We start from the raw sequence: 19,363 nt of genomic DNA, 5'->3' as shown, positions 1-19,363 counted from the left end.
CAAAAAGGGGCAATGATAAATCCCTTCCATATCATGTCTATTGCCAAAATCAGTGGATTGCAACTCAAAATCAGCAGAAATGTGTAAACAAAAAGGGGCAAAAAAAGGCGCAAAAAACCCTGCTTGCGCCTTTTTTGCCCCTTTTTTAGACACAAAAAAGTCTAAAGACAATGATAAATGTGGGCCACTGTCTTTTAACCCCTTAAGGACCAGGCCATTTTACACCTTAGGACCAGAGCGTTTTTTGAACATCTGACCACTGTCACTTTAAACATTAATAACTCTGGAATGCTTTTACTTATCATTCTGATTCCAAGATTGTTTTTTCATGACATATTCTACTTTATGTTATTGGTAAAAATTTGTCGATACTTGCATCGTTTCTTAGTGAAAAATTCCTAAATTTTATGAAAAAATTGAAAATTTTGCATTTTTCTAACTTTGAAGCTCTATGCTTGTAAGGAAAATGGATATTCCAAATAATTTTTTTTTATTCACATATACAATATGTCCACTTTATGTTTGCATCATAAAATTGACGTGTTTTTACTTTTGGAAGACACCAGAGGGCTTCAAAGTTCAGCAGCAATTTTCAAATTTTTCACAAAATTTCCAAAATCACAATTTTTCAGGGACCAGTTCAGGTTTGAAATGGATTTGAAGGGTCTTCATCTTAGAAATACCCCACAAATGACCCCATTATAAAAACTGCAGCCCCCAAAGTATTCAAAATGACATTGTCAGCATTTTAACCCTTTAGGTGTTTCACAGGAATAGCAGCAAAGTGAAGGCGAAAATTCACAATGTTCATTTTTTACACTCGCATGTTCTTGTAGACCTAATTTTTGAATTTTTACAAGGGGTAAAAGGAGAAAATGAATAATTATATTTGTAGCCCAAGTTCTCTCGAGTAAGCACATACCTCATATGTCTATGTAAAGTGTTCTGCGGGTGCAGTAGAGGGCTCAGAAGCGAAGAAGCGACAAGGGGATTTTGGAGAGTACGTTTTTCTGAAATGGTTTTTGGGGGGTATGTTGCATTTAGGAATCCCCTATGGTGCCAGAACAGGAAAAAAAAACACATGGCATACCATTTTGGAAACTAGACCCCTTGAGGAATGTAACAAGGAATAAAGTGAGCATTAATACCCCACAGGTGTTTCACGACTTTTGCATATGTAAAAAATGTTTTTAAAAAAGTCACTAAAATGTGTGTTTCCCCCCAAATTTCACATTTTTTGCAAGGGTTAATAGCAGAAAATACCCCCCAAAATTTGTAACCCCATCTCTTCTGAGTATGCAGGTACCCCATAAGTTGACCTGAAGTGCACTACGGGCGAACTACAATGCTCAGAAGAGAAGGAGTCATATTTGGCTTTTTGAGAGCAAATTTTTCTCGGGGGCATGTCGCATTTAGGAAGCCCCTATGGTGCCAGGACAGCAAAAAATACCCACATTGCATACCATTTTGGAAACTAGACCCCTTGAGGAACGTAACAAGGAATAAAATGAGCCTTAATACCCCACAGGGGTTTCACGACTTTTGCATATGTAAAAAAATGTAAAAACAATTTCACAAAAATGTGTGTTTCCCCCCAAATTTCACATTTTTGCAAGGGTTAATAGCAGAAAATACCCCCCAAAATTTGTAACCCCATCTCTTCTGAATATGGAGGTACCCCATAAGTTGACCTGAAGCGCACTACGGGCGAACTACAATGCTCAGAAGAGAAGGCGTCATATTTGGCTTTTTGAGAGCAAATTTTGCTCTGGGGGCATGTCGCATTTAGGAAGCCCCTATGGTGCTAGGACAGCAAAATAACGCCCACATGGCATACCATTTTGGAAACGAGACACCTTGAGGAACGTAACAAGGGGTACAGTGAGCATTTACCCCCACTGGTGTCTGTCAGATCTTTGGAACAGTGGGCTGTACAACATTTTTAATTTGCACAGCCCACTGTTCCAAAGATCTGTCAGACACCAGTGGGGTGTAAATTCTATCTGCACCCCTCAGTACATTCCGCGAGGGGTGTAGTTTCCGAAATGGGGTCACATGTGTTTTTTTTTTTGCGTTTGTCAAAACCGCTGTAACAATCAGCCACCCCTGTGCAAATTACCTCAAATGTACATGTGCACTCTCCCTTCTGGGCCTTGTTGTGCGCCCCCAGAGCACTTTGCGCCCACATATGGGGTATTTCCGTAGTCGGGAGAAATTGCATTACAAATTTTGGGGGGCTTTTTTCCCTTTTACCTCTTGTCTAAATGAAAAGTAAAGGGCAACACCAGCATGTTAGTGTAAAATTTTTTATTTTTTTACACTAACATGCTGGTGTAGACCCCAACTTCACCTTTTCATAAGGGGTGAAAGGAGAAAATGCCCCCCCAAATTTGTTAGGTAATTTCTCCCCAGTACGGCGATACCCCATATGTGGCCCTAAACTGTTGCCTTGAAATACGACAGGGCTCCAAAGTGAGAGCGCCATGTGCATTTGAGGCCTGAATTAGGGATTTGCATAGGGGTGGACATAGGGGTATTCTACGTGAGTGATTCCCAAACAGGGTGCCTCCAGCTGTTGCAAAACTCCCAGCATGCTTGGGCAGTCAACGGCTGTCCGGCAATACTGGAAGTTGTTTTGCAACAGCTGGAGGCTCCATTTTGGAAACAGTTGCGTACCAGACGTTTTTCATTTTTATTGGGGAGGGGAGGGGGGGCTGTGTGGGGGTATGTGTATATGTAGTGTTTTTTACTTTTTATTTTATTTTGTGTTAGTGTAGTGTAGTGTTTTTAGGGTACAGTCACACGGGCGGGGGATTACAGCGAGTTTCCCACTGCGAGTTTGAGCTGCCGCGCAAAATTTGCTGCATTGCAAACTTGCAGCCTGATACTCACTGTAAGCCCCTGCCCATGTGAATGTACCCTGTACATTCACAGGGGGGGGGGGGGGGGAACCTCCAGCTGTTGCAAAACTACAACTTCCAGCATGCACAGTCTATCAGTGCATGCTGGTTGTTATAGTTTTGCAACAGCTGGAGGCACACGGGTTGGGAAACACTGAGTTAGGAAACAGACAATATTTCCCAACCAGTGTGCCTCCAGTTGTTGCAAAACCACAACTCCCAAACATTCTCAGACATGCTGGAAGTAGTAGTTCGGCAACATCTTTAGAGCTAGATGTTGCCGAACTACAACTCCCAGCATGCTTGGAGTTGTAGTTTTGCAACATCTGGAGGACTACAGTTTGCAGACCACTAATACAGTGGTTCCCAATCTGTGCCCTTCTTGATGTTGCAAAACTACAACTCCCAGTATGCCAAAACTGTCCAGGCATGCTGGGAGTTGTACTTCTGCAACATCTGAAGGGCCAGATGTTACAGAACTACAACTCCCAGCATGCCTGGACAGTAAGGGCATGCTGAGGATGTGTAGTTTTGCAACATCTGGAAGGGCACAGTGGTCCCAAAACTGTGGACCTCCAGATGTTGCAAAACTGCAACTCCCAGCATGCCCAGATGCCAAAGGCTGTCTGGGCATGCTGGGAGCTGTAGTATACAGGGTCCCAATACAGCAATGCATGTCGCTTTACGGCGACGTGCATTGCTGTAAAGGGCCCGACCTCGGCTGAAGATCCACTCACCTGTCGCCGCCATCTTCATCGCCGGGATCCGGGTCTTCAGGGACGAGGTAAGTAGCGGGGCTGGGCCCCAGCACTCCCCCGTGCCCCGCCGCGTTCTCCGGTCTTCCTCCCGTCCTCTCCGGACTTCCAGGGGCCGGGCAGGGCGGGAGGAAGTAACCGCCCCCCCCCCCCCTGCGATTGGTCGGTTAGCTAACCGAAGAATCGCAGGGGATAGGAGGAGGTGGCAGGCTTGCCACCTCACTCCTATACTTTAGCATGGTCCTGGCTGTCTGTGACAACCGGGATCATGCAAAATTACTGGGCAGTCGGGTCCCAGAAACCCGATCAGCCCGGTATCGCCGCAGATCGCAGGGGCGATTTCCCTATCGATTTGCGGCGATCGCCGACATGGGGGGTCTACATGGCCCCCCTCGGCTTATGCCCTGGATCTCTGCTGAAGGATTTCAGCAGGGATCCGCTTCTGATCTCGGCCGGGTGAGCGTCGGAGACCAGGAAAAGACCATGACGTATGCATACGTCATGGGTCCTTAAGACCCATGGTGTGATGACGTATGCATACGTCATGGGTCCTTAAGGGGTAAAATTTCTTATTTTTTGTCAATCATTTTATGCTTGTCAAATATTTAGTGCAGCCATTGGGGGTCCGCACTATGCCAGTTTCTCGGACGACTAGACAGATTGAGCACTCTCACCACACACCATATTATATATATATATATATATATATATATATATATAGCAAGCAGTGGGAAGAGCAGCACATTTAGACTCACAAGTAGGGTAGTGCACGCAGTCCAGATGGCCCTGGTCAAAGGCACAAATGAAGGTCCAAAAAGAAAGGAATTTTTCACCCCATGTTCAGCTTGTATTCATACAGCTTGCAAAGTGTGAATAAAAATAGACATTACAGTTTTATAGTGGTATTTGAGGTCTGAATTGTATCCTGTATCTGTTCACCTTCTTTGTTATATCTAACATTTACAAAGCCCAGGCTAGGTCTTCCCCTGTCCTGCATACAACAGTAGTTAAGCCCCCACTTCTGTCTGTTACTAGAGATGGAATTTCCCTTACAGGAAAACAAAATAAACGTGAAAGCACAGAATTTTGCAACCAACAATTTTTATTTTTTTATTTTTATTGCATGAATCCAAAATATAACATATTCCTCGGCATTAGAGTCTTAGTGAAACAGCCCTGTTGCTGTAACTTAGTTAGCCCTGCTGAAACACTTGTGCCGAGTATTGTCTTGGATTGATGAAATAAAGACTTGAAAGAATCAATTGGTGAGCACTGTGCTTTCTATGTTTGCAGATTCTTTTGATGAATGCTATGGATGTTAAGCATTAGCACCACCTGCATATAGTTAAAAGGTGTATTCCAGGGTTTTCTAGACTACAAAGTGTTATTAGGGCAATATATAAAATAGAATAAAAAGGCATACTTAACAACCCCCCTCTGGCCCTAAGCAGCTGCCATTTGCCTCTGTCCAGTTTCCCAATCTCTCTCTCTTTACTGCTTCTGTGACAAGTGCTTGGTGCAGGACCTGCCCACTGAGCCAATCACTAACTATAGCGGTGTCTTGTCTTGGCCAGTGATTGGCTGAGCCAGCAGGTCCATTGAACGGGGCTAATCCACAACATCTCAAACTACTAGGCTGCCCAAGAAATCTGAGAAGAAAGACAAATCTGTCAGATGGTAGCAAAACTGTTGTGTTATCAGCTTCTGTGTACAGGTGATCACATTTCATGTTGCAGATTTGTACTGTGAGTATTAAATTTAGATGATGAAATGTTTCAACAAAGTACAAATCATGTGTCATGGAGGAATTTCACAGACAATAATAAAACAGCACACAGAGTGGATTGGATATGTTTAGTACAGTATAAAGTATTCTGCTAATGCAGTAATCCTATTATTCAGTGCACCATAGTTAGGTGTGTAAAACTTTGTTATGACAGTGGACTAACCAGTGTGCTGAATTTGTTGGCCTTTCACTTTTTCTTCCTTCTATGGACATAAAAATAGATCAATCCAGTAAACTTTAGAACTTTTGCACCTTTTCATTGCATTATAGGCCCATTAAACAGTTACATTTTAGCCACATGAGAGAATGTTAAGATTAGATATGTGTTTAAACTATTTTTGAAAAAAGTACACAAAAACTTTTCAAGTGACACTTACATTAAAAATCATTATACAGTATAGAAATTGCATTATCAGTAGAGAACATAAAGTCATCATATCATAATGCCATTGAGATCATATAGCATAAACAGCAGAAATAACAAATTAGATGTCTTTTAGTAGAAGAGAGACAGATCTAGCTCATCTATCATGGGGGAATGAACTCAGTATGGAAATTAGGTAAATACATTTTAACTTCAAAAAGGGGGAACAGTAAAGACAAATAGGCATGGCTTTTCTTTTTTATGCATTAACTTATTAACTTTTACATTTATTTCTTGTTTTGTTTGTTTTAGCTGTTTGTAGCTGGTAAAATCCCTGGAACCAGAGTAGCTGAATTGAAGGCAAAGTATACCTTGCTGTATGAGACCCTGAAAAGGTACTGTACTCCTAAGTTATAAAGCACAGAGCATGTATAACAAAGCATCCTTCACAAAAGCAACTGCATACTGTGTCTGCCTATGATAGGCTGTGATTTTAGTTCTAACATGGCAGCCATGAAAGCCTAGAAGGTAACTGGCTGCAATCATAACCAAAATATAGAAATTGGGGCTCAGAGTCTTGAATATAGGATTTAAATTAAAACGTTTATTAAATATATGATATAAAATTGTACATATAGGTATAATGTACTGCGGCTCACAGGGCCCTTGTGATCCCACAGTAAAATTAATAAATATTTAATATTTATAATCCTTGGCAATTTAATAATATATATAATGTTACAATCTTAACAATAATCTATTAAAAACAATAAATAAGTGTCCACATATCTATAGAAATAATTGAAATTGGTGATTTGTGAATAGCGGTGATAACAGTTTGAGTTGCTATTTTCACAAATATTTGTATCCAGTTAGAAAAGGAAGGTGGTTGAAGTCTTGAATAGAATACAGCAAAGATGAATGGCAATTGTATCATTTATTGTATACTTTTGTAGCAGATTTCAATCCTCTAGGCAGAGGACCCGCAGCTGGAGACACTGCCGTCTCCTTTTTGTGCAGCAGCAATATGACAAATGAATGAAAAACAGCGTTAGTTACAATAAGTCCCTATCCTCTATGTAGAGGGCTCGCAGCTGGAGACACTGCCGTCTCCTAAATATGCAGCGGCAATAGAAGTACAAGTGGAAGTGAAAGCCAGCACTTATATGGCAAATGACGATACTCTATGCAGAGGAATCGCCGCTGGAGACACTGCCGTCTCCTATATGCAGCGATATTATGATGTAGAAAGCAGCGCTTAGATCTATAGTCAGAGTGAGTACCTTATGCAGATAGCGCTGGTTGTCAGACAGGTCCTGGTCCCTGGATGGAGGGTGCGCTGTCGGCAGCCTCAGATATGCAACGATAGAAGTAAGCTCCGTCTATAAGTACTGCAGCTGTTGTCCTGCTATCAGTAATGCTGGGCATCGGTCTCCTCATGTTGGGGAGTAGCACAAAATGTCAGGGATTGATTGACAGAAGTGATGAATTTTTTTTTTGAGAAAGCTGTATACTTTGATTAAAGGTGATGTGGCACTTGGAATAAATGATTGAAGCTTCAATAATTTATTCCAAGCACCACGTCACCTTTAATCAAAGTATACAGCTTTCTCAAAAAAAAGATTCTGAAGTTTAAGCCCACATTTCAAAATGTTAATGTTTTACTGCTTTACTTCTACAGTTGTGGTTTTCTAGTATTTCTGAGTCAAGTGTGGCTTCCTTTTCTGATATCTTTTATTCTGTGTAACTTTCATATCCCCTCCCCCCCCCCCCTCCCGCCAAGAGAGAAAAAAGTGTTAAATTTGCATTTGGGTACTGTTCATAGAAACTCTCACTTTGTGGTTCAATGTGGTATCTGAGCAAGTGAGGAAGAGCATTATTAGGCTAAGAAAAGAAAGCTTCGACAGGAGTGTATCAAATTTGCCATATTAACAATTTGGTACATTAAAGAAGGTATGCAGGCGAAGGTATGTGAGCACAGCAACCCTAAAACCCCCAGAAAAGCATCAGAGTGCTAGTTAACAATCAAACCATAAAGATTTTATTGCAGGAAATTAGAAAATGCGTTACATGGCTTGAAAAAAAGTAGGCCATATTGGCCGAAACATAATCAAACAAGCAAGTACAGAGATTAAGAAATTGCATCCAGGCAATTCAAAAAACATTCTATAGAATAAATGTTGGTAAAAAGCTACTATCAAAAAGTTGGTGACACCCCTCCATGACATGAAGTAACCTCTAATATATTTTCAAAGGTTTTTATTAAAGTTTTGGAAGTATAATCAAAGGTATATGTAATACAATACAATACATAGCATAAAGAAAAAACTAGAAAAAAAAGGGCAAAACAAGCATAAGACGTTGACTTCAATGTAGAGGGGCAAATGGAAACAAGAAATATGATAAAGTCTGGGCTATGTAGACATTCCTATTGATTCGCATCCCTAAATCCAGTTAGGAACACATCCAACAGTAATTCTGATGAGGGCATCTTCAAACGAACCACACATTTTATAGTAGTTTACAAGAAGGAATTCAAACCTGGACAAAAGGTCAGGATTATGAATGTCTAGAACCAATAAATCCTGGGCTAACCGGGAAACAAACATGACGAAGACAGAAACACAAGGGAGGGTCAACAAGATACAAAAGGACAAAGACTGGAAGAAGGGTAAGAAATGAGAGGAAGGGAAAGAGGGGGTGGGGAGGGGGGAGTTCCATGTGTCCTAGAGTAATCAAGGAGAATTACTTAAATACTCTATCCAAGGCTGACATGTAGCATCAAATGTATTTTGGGAATCAAAAAGAAGGCTACTTAGTTTATCGTAAACCATAATCCAATTTAATTTAGAGCCGATAAGCTGGAAAGGGACAGAAGTTGATTCCCAACTAGTCGCTATAGCAATCTTGGCAGCCAAGAAGATGTAATAAGTAAGTTTACGCTTCCCCTCCCCCTCTAATATAATGTCATACAATGTCAGATATTAGGACAATAAGGACAGGCCGGGACCGGACCGGGGTGATTGCTGATGTCTATCAGCAGGCACCCCGTGCAAATTCCCCGGGGGGTTCCTGAGACCCCCCATGTGAATTCACACCGGCGATTTGCAGCGATTCCGGGTCGTACGGGTCTCTGGTGACCTGGAAAATCAGAGGGATCGGGATTGTACAAGACACCCACGATCCCCCTGAAGGGATAGGAGTGAGGTGGCAGGGGTAATAGCAGATCGGGGGCGGGGGGGTTAACATTCGGTTCCCCCGCTCTGCCCACCCACTGTAGTCCTGGCAGAACGGGGGAACCGACTGGGACCGGCGCTGACTTACCCATCGGCGGTGGCAGCAAGCAGTGATCGGTGGCAGCAGATGACGGCGATGCGGCTCCCTGGATCCTACGGAAGCCGGTTAGTTGCCCAGCAACATCTGGAGGGCTACAGTTTGGAGACCACTATACAGTGGTCTCTAAATTATAGCCCTCCAGATGTTGGTTAAAAAACTACAACTGCCAGCATGCCCAAACAGCTGTTTGCTGTTTGGGCATGCTGGGATTTGCAGTTTTGCAACAGCTGGAGGGCTACAGTTTGAAGATCACTGTGCAGTGATCTCTAAACTGTGGCCCTCTAGATCTTGCAAAACTACAACTCTTAGCATGCCCACTCAGCTGTTTGCTCCCTGGGCATGCTGGGATTTGTAGTTTTGCAACATCTGGAGGGCCACAGTTTGAAGATCACTGAACAATCATCTCCAAACTGTAGCCCTCCAGCTGTTGCAAAACTGCAAATCCCAGCATGCCCAAACAGCAAACAGCTGTCTCAGCATGCTGGAAGTTGTAGTTGCGTACCTCCAGCTGTTGCTTAACTACATCTCCCAGCATGCCCTTCGGCGATCAGTAAATGCTGGGAGTTGTAGTTTTGCAACAGCTGGAGGCGCTGAAGGTTTTGCAATCAGTGTGCCTCCATCTGTTGCAAAAGTACAACTCCCAGCATGCACGGTCTGTCAGTACATGCTGGGAGTTGTAGTTTTGAAACAGCTGGAGGTTTCACACGGGCGGGTTTACAGTGAGTTTTCTGCTTCAAGTTGGAGCTGCGGCAAATTTTCCACCGCAGCACAAACTTTCATTAAAGTTGGATGGGAAAATGCAAAAAACATTTTTTTTTTCATTTTCACAAGGGAAAATAGGAAAAACCAGCATTTTTGTGAATTTTTTTTTCTTCATGTACACATCCGACTTTAACAAAGTCGTCAAACACCTGTGGGGTGTTAAGGCTCACTGTACCCCTTGTTACGTTCCTTGAGGGGTGTAGTTTCCAAAATAGTATTCCATGTGTTGTTGTTTTTTTTTTTGCTGTTCTGGCACAATAGGGGCTTCCTAAATGTGATATGTCCCCCAAAAACCATTTCAGAAAAACTCACTCTCCAAAATCCCATTGTCGCTCCTTCCCTTCTGAGCCTTGTATTGCACCCACAGAGCACTTGACATAAACATAGGAGGTATTTCCTTACTCAAGAGAAATTGGGTTACAAATTTTGGGGGCCTTTTTCTCCAAGAACATGCAAGTGTAAAAAATGAAGATTTTGAATTTTCTCCTTCACTTTGCTGCTATTCTTGTGAAACACCTAAAGGGTTAAACTTTCTGAATGTCATTTTGAATACTTTGAGGGGTGCAGTTTTTATAATGGTGTATTTCTAATATGAAGGACCTTCAAATACACTTCAAAACTGATCTGGTCCCTGGAAAAATCAGATTTTGAAAATTTCGTGAAAAATTAGAAAATTGCTGCTGAACTTTGAAGCCCTCTGATGTCTTCCAAAAGTAAAAACGTCAACTTTATGATGCAATCATAAAATAGACATATTGTATATGTGAATCAATATATACCGTATTTATCGGGGTATACCACGCACCGGCCTATAACACGCACCCTCATTTTACCAAGGATATTTGGGTAAAAAATGTTTTTTACCCAAATATCCATGGTAAAATGAGGGTGCGCGTGTATACCCCGATATACCCCCAGGAAAGGCAGGGGGAGAGAGGCCGTCGCTGCCCGCTTCTCTCCCCCTGCCTTTCCTGGGGTCTAGAGCCCTGCTGCCGGCCCTTATCTCCCCCTGGCTATCGGCGCCGCTGCCCGTTCTGTCCCCCTGACTATCGGTGCCGGCGCCCCATTGCCGGCGCCGATAGTCAGGGGGAGAGAAGCGGCGCCGACAGCCAGGGGGAGAGAAGGGGCAGCGGCACCCATTGCCGGCGCCGCTGCCCCGTTGCCTCCCCCCATCCCCGGTGGCATAATTACCTGGGTCGGGTCTGCGCTGCTGCAGGCCTCCGGCACGCGTCCCCTGCGTCGTTGCTATGCACGGCGCGGCGCACTGACGTCATGCGCCGTGCAGCGCATAGCAACGATGTCGGGGACGCACGCCGGAGGCCTGCAGCAGCGCGGACCCGACCCAGGTAATTATGCCACCGGGGATGGGGGGAGGCAACGGGGCAGTGGCGCCGGCAATGGGTGCCACTGCCCCTTCTCTCCCCCTGGCTGTCGGCGCCGCTTCTCTCCCCCTGACTATCGGCGCCGGCAATGGGGCGCCGGCACCGATAGTCAGGGGGACAGAACGGGCAGCGGCGCCGATAGCCAGGGGGAGAGAAGGGCCGGCAGCAGCGCTCTAGACCCCAGGAAAGGCAGGGGGAGAGAAGCGGGCAGCGACGGCCTCTCTCCCCCTGCCTTTCCTGGGGGTGTATCGGCGTATAACACGCACATAGACTTTAGGCTAAAAATTTTAGCCTAAATGTGCGTGTTATACGCCGATAAATACGGTAATTTATTTGGTATGTCTATTTTCCTGATAAGCAGAGAGCTTCAAAGTTAGAAAAATGCAACATTTTCAATTTTTTCATAAAATTTTGACATTTTTCAACAAGAAATGATACAAGTATCGACGAAAATTTACCACTAACATAAAGTAGAATATGTCACGAACAAACAGTCTCGGAAGCAGACTGAAAAGTTAAAGCATCCCAGAGTTATTAATGCTTAAACTGACAGTGGTCAGATGTGCAAAAAACTCTCTGGTCCTTAAGGTGAAAATGGTCTTGGTCCTTAAGGGGTTTAACTCACCTGAGGCAAGTAACAGGTGTGGCCAATATAAAAAAATCACACCTGAAAGCAGATAAAAAGGAGAGAAGTTCACTTAGTCTTTGCATTGGTTGTCTGTGTGTGCCACACTAAGCATGGACAACAGAAAGAGGAGAAGAGAACTGTCTGAGGACTTGAGAACCAAAATTGTGGAAAAATATTAACAATCTCAAGGTTACAAGTCCATCTCCAGAGATCTAGATTTGCCTTTGTCCACAGTGCGCAACATTATCAAGAAGTTTGCAACCCATGGCACTGTAGCTAATCTCCCTGTGCGTGGACAGAAGAGAAAAATTGATGAAAGGTGTCGACGCAGGAGAGACCGGATGGTGGATAAGCAGCCCCAAACAAGATCCAAAGTTATTAAAGCTGTCCTGCAGGCTCAGGGAGCATCAGTGTCAACGCAAACTATCCGTCAACATTTAAATGAAATGAAACGCTTTGGCAGGAGACCCAGGAGGACCCCACTGCTGACACAGAGACATAAAAAAGCAAGACTACATTTTGCCAAAATGAACTTGAGTAAGCCAAAATCCTTCTGGGAACATGTCTTTTGGACAGATGAGATCAAGATAGAGCTTTTTGGTAAAGCACATCATTCTACTGTTTACCGAAAACGCAATGAGGCCTACAAAGAAAAGAACACAGTACCTACAGTGACATATGGTGGAGGTTCAATGATGTTTTAGGGGTTGTTTCTGCTGCCTCTGGCACTGGGTGCCTTGAATTTGTGCAAGGCATCATGGAATCTGAGGATTACCAATGGATTTTGGGCTGCACTGTACAGCCCAATGTCAGAAAGCTGGGTTTGTGTAAGAGATCTTGAGTCTTCCAGCAGGACAATGACCCCAAACATACGTCAAAAAGCACCCAGAAATGGATGGCAAGAAAGCGCTGGAGAGTTCTGAAGTGGCAGCAATAAGTCCAGATCTAAATTCCATTGAACACATGTGGAGAGATCTTAAAATTGCTGTTGCGAAAAGGCGCCCTTCAAATAAGAGAGACCTGAAGCAGTTTGTAAAGGAAGAGTGGTCCAACATTTCGGCTGAGAGGTGTAAGAAGCTTATCGATGGTTATAGGAAATGACTGATTTCAGTTATTTTTTCCAAAGCGTGTGCAACCAAATATTAAGTTAAGGGTGCCAATAATTTTGTCCAGACCATGTTTAGAGTTCGGTGTGACATTTTGTCCAATTTGCTTTTTGTCCTCCCTTTTTTGGTTTAGTTCCAATACACAAAAAGGAATAAACATGTGTATAGCAAAACATGTGCTACTGCAATCCTTTTCTGTGAGAAATACTTCATTTTCTAGAAAAATTTCAGTGGCTCCAACATTTACGGCCATGACTGTATATAGTTCCCTGGAGTACCCCTTTAAGGCAATAGAAGGGAATATTTTTCAATGGCCTAAACTGGAAGCTGAATGTTCCAAAAAGAAGCAGCACTGAGGGCCTGGGAAAGTGTCTCATGGAAGAACACTTATATGGCGATGCCTATGCTTATATATATACCTACACTTACCTCTGTCATGGATTGCAAAGAATTTGCCTCCTGGTATTAAATAACATTTATGTATTTTGTCTAGTTACTAATATAATTCCTTCACCTACATGTGACTCAGATATTGGTGATTTGTTTCAGATCCATTTTGGTGGTCAGAAGCTTAATAGCTTAATTCTGTCACTGTCCAAATACTTGTGGACGCAACTACATTATATAAGCAAAGAAAGAAGTCGGCACTCGAGAGTCCCAGTGTGTCTGCAAGTATCCAACCAGCGTGCCACCGCCAGATCAAGCAAATTCCATCCAAAGCAAAGACACAGCAAACTGCAGCAGCATATGGTTGAATAAAGTAGCTTGAAATGAATTTGCACCAGCAAATACATGCTACGTTTCGGCCACTTTATTCACCCATGTGCCGCTGCAGTTTGCTGTGTCTTTGCTTTGGATGGAATATATATATATTAGTTTAGTACTAAATTTGGTTGTCCCACATTTGATAGTTCTATCGTTTTAACATTTTCACACTACTATATACAGAATGTATAATAACATTTCTATTCCTACATGTGTTTTATCCCTAAATTAGTTTAATTTTTGTAGAGTAAGGGTTCATTCAAATCACATTTTTGCAGTATAGTTTCCGTATCAGGTTTTTGATGAAAAACGGATTCCTCAAAACCTGACTAAACTGTATCAAAACATGTGTACAAATTTCAACCCGTATACGGTTTGCAAAATGATGTCCGGTTGCATCCGTTTTATAAGAAAAAAACGTATACGTTTTTAACTTTTCACTCCATTTTGAACTAAGTTTCACTTGTTTGATTGAAATTAAAAGAAAAAAAATTGTGCAAAGTCAAAAAACGGATGGAACCGTACGCACATACAGTTCTGTACGGTTCCCATTGACTCCCATGTTTAAAAAAAAGTATACAGTTTAATACATTTTTTCACCCTCACCAAAAAACGTGGTAACTACGGTTTTGGGTACGGGAAAAAAAAACTGACAAAACAGTACAGGAAGCAAACCGGACACAACCTGATGCATCTTTTGGCATACGGTTTTCAATAGAGAGTCAATGCATATGGTTTTCAATACGGTTCCATACGGTTTTCACATTGAAAACGTATACGGGAACTGTATTGCAAAAACGTGGTGTGAATGCAGCCTAACAGTTTTCATGAAGATTGTAAGTTGAAAACAAACTTTTTTCTGTTTCATGGGGTGGAAAAAAGGTTACAATCATCTTCACAAAATAAAAGACATCAGAAAAGGAAGACACACCTGTTACTGTAAAAATACCACAAAACCACAAACGTAAAAGATAAACATTGAGGTCTTGAAAAATGTGCTTACAGATATGCACTCTTTTCTTATGCAACGCACTGTTTTATTTAGTTTGCATTTAAAACAAATTTTTGCAGTGTTAAAAACTGAGAAACTGCCAATTCCTTATGTCACACATACAAAATACCATATTTTTTATATAGATTCCCCATAATTCTTTAGTGATAGCGGTCTCTCCTGCATCTCCTAACACTGCTTTATATACCAATAAAGTTAATTTACAGAATGGCAATCTAGTTTTTACATCTCTAGACCTCTCTTGTTGTATACAGCTCCACCATGTCCTAACCACTCAGTTTCCCATTCCATAGGCAGATTACTACCACCTATAGGACTTAAGCCCCAAGGCTTTAGGGGCCCTGTCTCTGCTATCTACATTCATTTAACCCAGTGTAAATTCAATATGTTCAATATGAATTCTCATTTAGAAAAATAGATACATGGAAATCACAAATCACAAGTCCATTGTTAATTAATTAAAATCCCATTTGCTAGAATATCAAAAAGAAGACAGTCCCCATCAGCATCCTGCCCAATATGTCAAGAATTGAATGCTGAGTTTGCTATTTGATACAGTATGCCCTCAGACTGCACAATTCAGGGTAGTCTTCTCCACCCTTAAAGGGGTATTCCAGAACAAAACTTTTTTTTATATATCAACTGGCTCCGGAAAGTTAAACAGATTTGTAAATTATTCACAAAGGAGGTAGTGCGGCACTGCGTGAGTGTGCTGGATTAGGAATGGCAGGTGGGAGTTGGTGTGGCTATAATGCCTCTGGTGGTGCTCAGATACTATAATAAGCAAAGTTCATGATATCCGTGAAGAGAAATGAAAATATCGGCACTCACCAGTGTGGCTGCAGGGTCTTCTTTATTGAGACATACTCACATGCGGGGTACAGAAGAGAGGGGAGTGGAGGGACAAGTGGTGGCGACCGAGCTCTAGTTTCGCACACTTGGTGTGCTTCGTCCGGCCATGACCCATACTGCCTATGACTGCCTTATATACAAGTGAACCTAGTGCTTCACCTATCACGCACCTGAACATCAGGTTTGTAAATTACTTCTATTAAAAAATCTTAATCCTTCCAATAGTTATTAGTTTCTGAAGTTGAGTTGTTGTTTTCTGTCTAACTGCTTTCTGATGACTCACGTCCCAGGAACTGTGCAGTTCCTATGGGGATATTCTCCCACCATGCACAGCTCCCGGGACATGACATCATTGAGCAGTTAGACAGAAAACTTCAGAAGCTAATAACTATTGGAAGGATTAAGTTTTTTTAATAGAAGTAATTTACAAATCTGTTTAACTTTCCGGAGCCAGTTGATATATATATATATATATATATATATATATATATATATATATATAAAGGTTTTGCCTGGAATACCCCTTTAAATCACCCTTGAAAGAAGAACATTGGACTCATGTGTTCATGTCTGTGAGAGAATCCTTTAAAAAAAAAAAAAAAATGAATGCATAGCCATCAGATTCTTTAGCCCTGTCATTACTGCTATGAGTATGTGGAAGTTACAAGCAGATTTACCCTATGAGACTATGCAATACAAGCATTGTAAATGCCCTACACAATGTTATGATGGGAGATATAATGCAGTTCTCCCTTGAACAATATTTGTTGCACTTTTACAAGAGGTACTATCTCATATACCTCCTCCTTAAAGTACTAATCACATTTCTAAGTTTTCTAAAACAATGGAAAATCTAAATTGAGGATTTAGAATTGCCTGTTATAATGTATTCATGAAATAATCTTATGCACAACCCTGTATTTACATTTTTATTACGCATACAATATCACAACATCCATTATGAATATTTACACTACTGCAAATGCATTAATCGGAATGTTAAATCCAATGTGTGTTCACTTTTTATGTTTATGCTCTTCCTATCACAAACATTAGTGGCATAAAAGAACTGGATGTATAAGACATATCTCAAGAAAGGCGGGGGCCTTGTCTAGTCTGCTTGTGGTGGCTGTAGGTGGTTGGCATGCCAAAACGATTTCCCTTAACCCCCGTAAATATTAAGAAAAGTTGTTTAAACAGTGCAGCATCACAAGCTCTTCTGTTTCCTGGTGCTGCAATGTTTATGTATCTCCAATTAACTACTATAACTAAACTGCATAAAACAACCCACTCAGCTGTTTTTAACATTTTGACTACCTCCAGCAACCACAAGCATGCCAGAGCCAATGGCCCCTCATTCTGGAGATAGGACCCGTATCTATTAGACATTTATGGCGTATCCTCTCAGTGTTCTATAAATGGTTTAAATGGCAATACAGTACTAGATAGCCCTTTAATACCATGATTAAATTACCTTATGTATCTAAAAATATATTGTTATAGTACGTAGTGTGCACTAAGTCATGGCCACTGACCCTTTCTATAACTTACATCCAGTATACAGGAATCTGAGATACAGCTGTTGCAAAATGCTAAACACTTCACAAATCTACTTGAGAAACAACAAAATGAACTACAAAAAGCAGATGAGTTCCCCGAAGGCTCAAACAGTGAAGTCTCCAGAATGAGGCAGCAGTTGCTGAAATATAACAATGATCTGAACGAAGCTGAGGAAAGGGAATACCAACTTCAGTATAAACTAGAGTGGTAAGTGTTTGTGGAAACAACATTGATACATTTATTTTATATATTTGCTTCAACAAACCATTTGTGGCTAATAAGAGCTCTAAAGGTCATGGATTATCATAATTGCTTTTTATTTACTAAGCCATGTCAACAGTCAACTGGGAAAGCTTCCAATACTGTAACACAGTGGGTGGATGTACTAATCAGAATGCCGTAAAATTGTGTTGCAATGTGTGGCAGATGGATTTGCCGCAAGGTGTGGTTTAGACAATTTTACATTTACCACCCAAATTTTTTAGAAAAAGTGGCATGGCAAAAATGTGTCATAAAAATCTTCAATGGCATGCATTATATTTAGGCACAAATGGTTTAATAGTACTCCAGGCATAAAGAGGTCTTCCAGTCTGACAAATATATTTAAAATGTATTATTTATTTTGGCCTTAAATTGTGTAATGCCATGCTACTTTGTTTTACCATATCTTCCAGTGCCACATTCATTATTGTTTACACATGTTTTACCTTTATGTGTCTTCCTTGTGATTTTGAGGCAATTTGATGACATGGTCTGACTGAAGCGGTGTGTAAAAAATTGCAAAATGTTTGTGCAATCTCACTCCACTTGGGTGGTATGGAAATGCAAAATGCAACGAAGCAATTTCAAAAGTGCACAAAATTTATCATGTATCATGTGATCATACAGTAATTTTGGCGCAATTAATATTGGTGTAAGGAAATAAGCACAAGCTAGAAATGTGGAGTCAAAAAGGCTGAAATGATAAATTCCACCATTTCTTGTGTTCTCATCAACCTCCAAGAATCTAAGTTCTATCCTTTCTTTCCACACTGTCCCTGTAGCTCTGAAGTTTGCACAGCTTCGCCCCACCCCCCATCCCCTTTGGGGTCAGCATATTACTCATTCCATCAGCTCAGGGGGCTCTATTCCTGTTATATTGCCTTGAAATGTATGAATAAATTAACAGTTAATACATTTTGACTCAGCAGCACTGGTTAGACTATGTCAAGTGTATAGAGACATGCCTATTGACAAGGGGTACACCCAGTTGTCAATTTATTCAAATAGGAATGCCAGAATAATTGCACAAAACAGAGCTGAGTGGACAAATGCCCGAATTATTGCATTTCTAGTTATTTCAATTAAAGGGGAAATGTATCTTTGAAAAGTTGCAATATGTTTTTCCTTTTTTACGTAACAAAAGGGAGATGTATCAAAACCTGTGTAGAGGAAGAGTGGTTGCTATGGGCAACTGAGCCAATCAGATGGCTTCTTTCATTTTTCAGAGGCCTTTTTAAAAATAAAAGAAGCAATATACTTTCCTCTACATAAATTTTGATAAATCCTCCCCCAAGTGTGTGGAGCTTGGCATACAGTAAGCATTAAAGGGGCATGGCTTCCCACTACCCCAGATTTATTACCACTTCACAGACTAATTTATTACGAGGAAGTGCACCTCCTAATAAATCAGGCGAAACTGAAGCAAGCCAAATTTTACATTACGACGAGTGTGAAGTATAGGTCTTGATAAATCCACCCCTCAGGTATTTAATTAAATATACATCTGAAGTGCTGGCAGGCATATTAACCTGTTCAGGACGCCGGGCGTATCCATATGTCCTGCATCCCGAGTCTTTAAGGACTGAGGGCGTATGGAGACGCCCATGGGAATTCCGGTTCCCGCCGCTAGCCGGTTGGGGACCGGATTGGGATGCCTGCTGAAATCATTCAGCAGGTACCCCGGCACATCGCCCAGGGAGGTCCTGAGACCTCCCAAGGGCTGTCTGGGCATGCTGGGAGTTGTAGTTTTGCCACATCTGGAGGGTCACATTTTGTAGACCACTGTTACAGTGGTGCCCAAACGGCAGCCCTCCAGATGTTGCCAAACTACAACTCTCAGCATGCCTGGACTGCCCAGGCATGCTGGGAGTTCTAGTTCTGTAACATCTGTCCC

General features: G+C 41.7%; 2 protein-coding genes across 4 annotated transcripts in view; one reads left to right on the top strand and one right to left on the bottom strand.

Moving 5' to 3' along the window:
• The window catches only part of CCDC146 (coiled-coil domain containing 146), a 119,684-nt gene that overhangs the window by 36,500 nt on the left and 63,821 nt on the right, over positions 1-19,363 (top strand). For all 3 annotated transcript variants that reach the window (XM_056573464.1, XM_056573465.1, XM_056573466.1), the window contains 2 exons: positions 6,118-6,200; positions 17,206-17,415. In XM_056573464.1, coding sequence (XP_056429439.1) covers positions 6,118-6,200; positions 17,206-17,415 — 293 coding nt within the window. The remainder of the gene's footprint in view (positions 1-6,117; positions 6,201-17,205; positions 17,416-19,363) is intronic.
• The window catches only part of FGL2 (fibrinogen like 2), a 70,940-nt gene that overhangs the window by 15,706 nt on the left and 35,871 nt on the right, over positions 1-19,363 (bottom strand). The window lies entirely within an intron of this gene.

The sequence above is a fragment of the Hyla sarda genome, chromosome 4 (assembly GCF_029499605.1).
Source record: "Hyla sarda isolate aHylSar1 chromosome 4, aHylSar1.hap1, whole genome shotgun sequence".
Taxonomy (NCBI): Eukaryota; Metazoa; Chordata; class Amphibia; order Anura; family Hylidae; genus Hyla; species Hyla sarda.
This window is presented reverse-complemented; position numbering and strand designations above follow the sequence as displayed.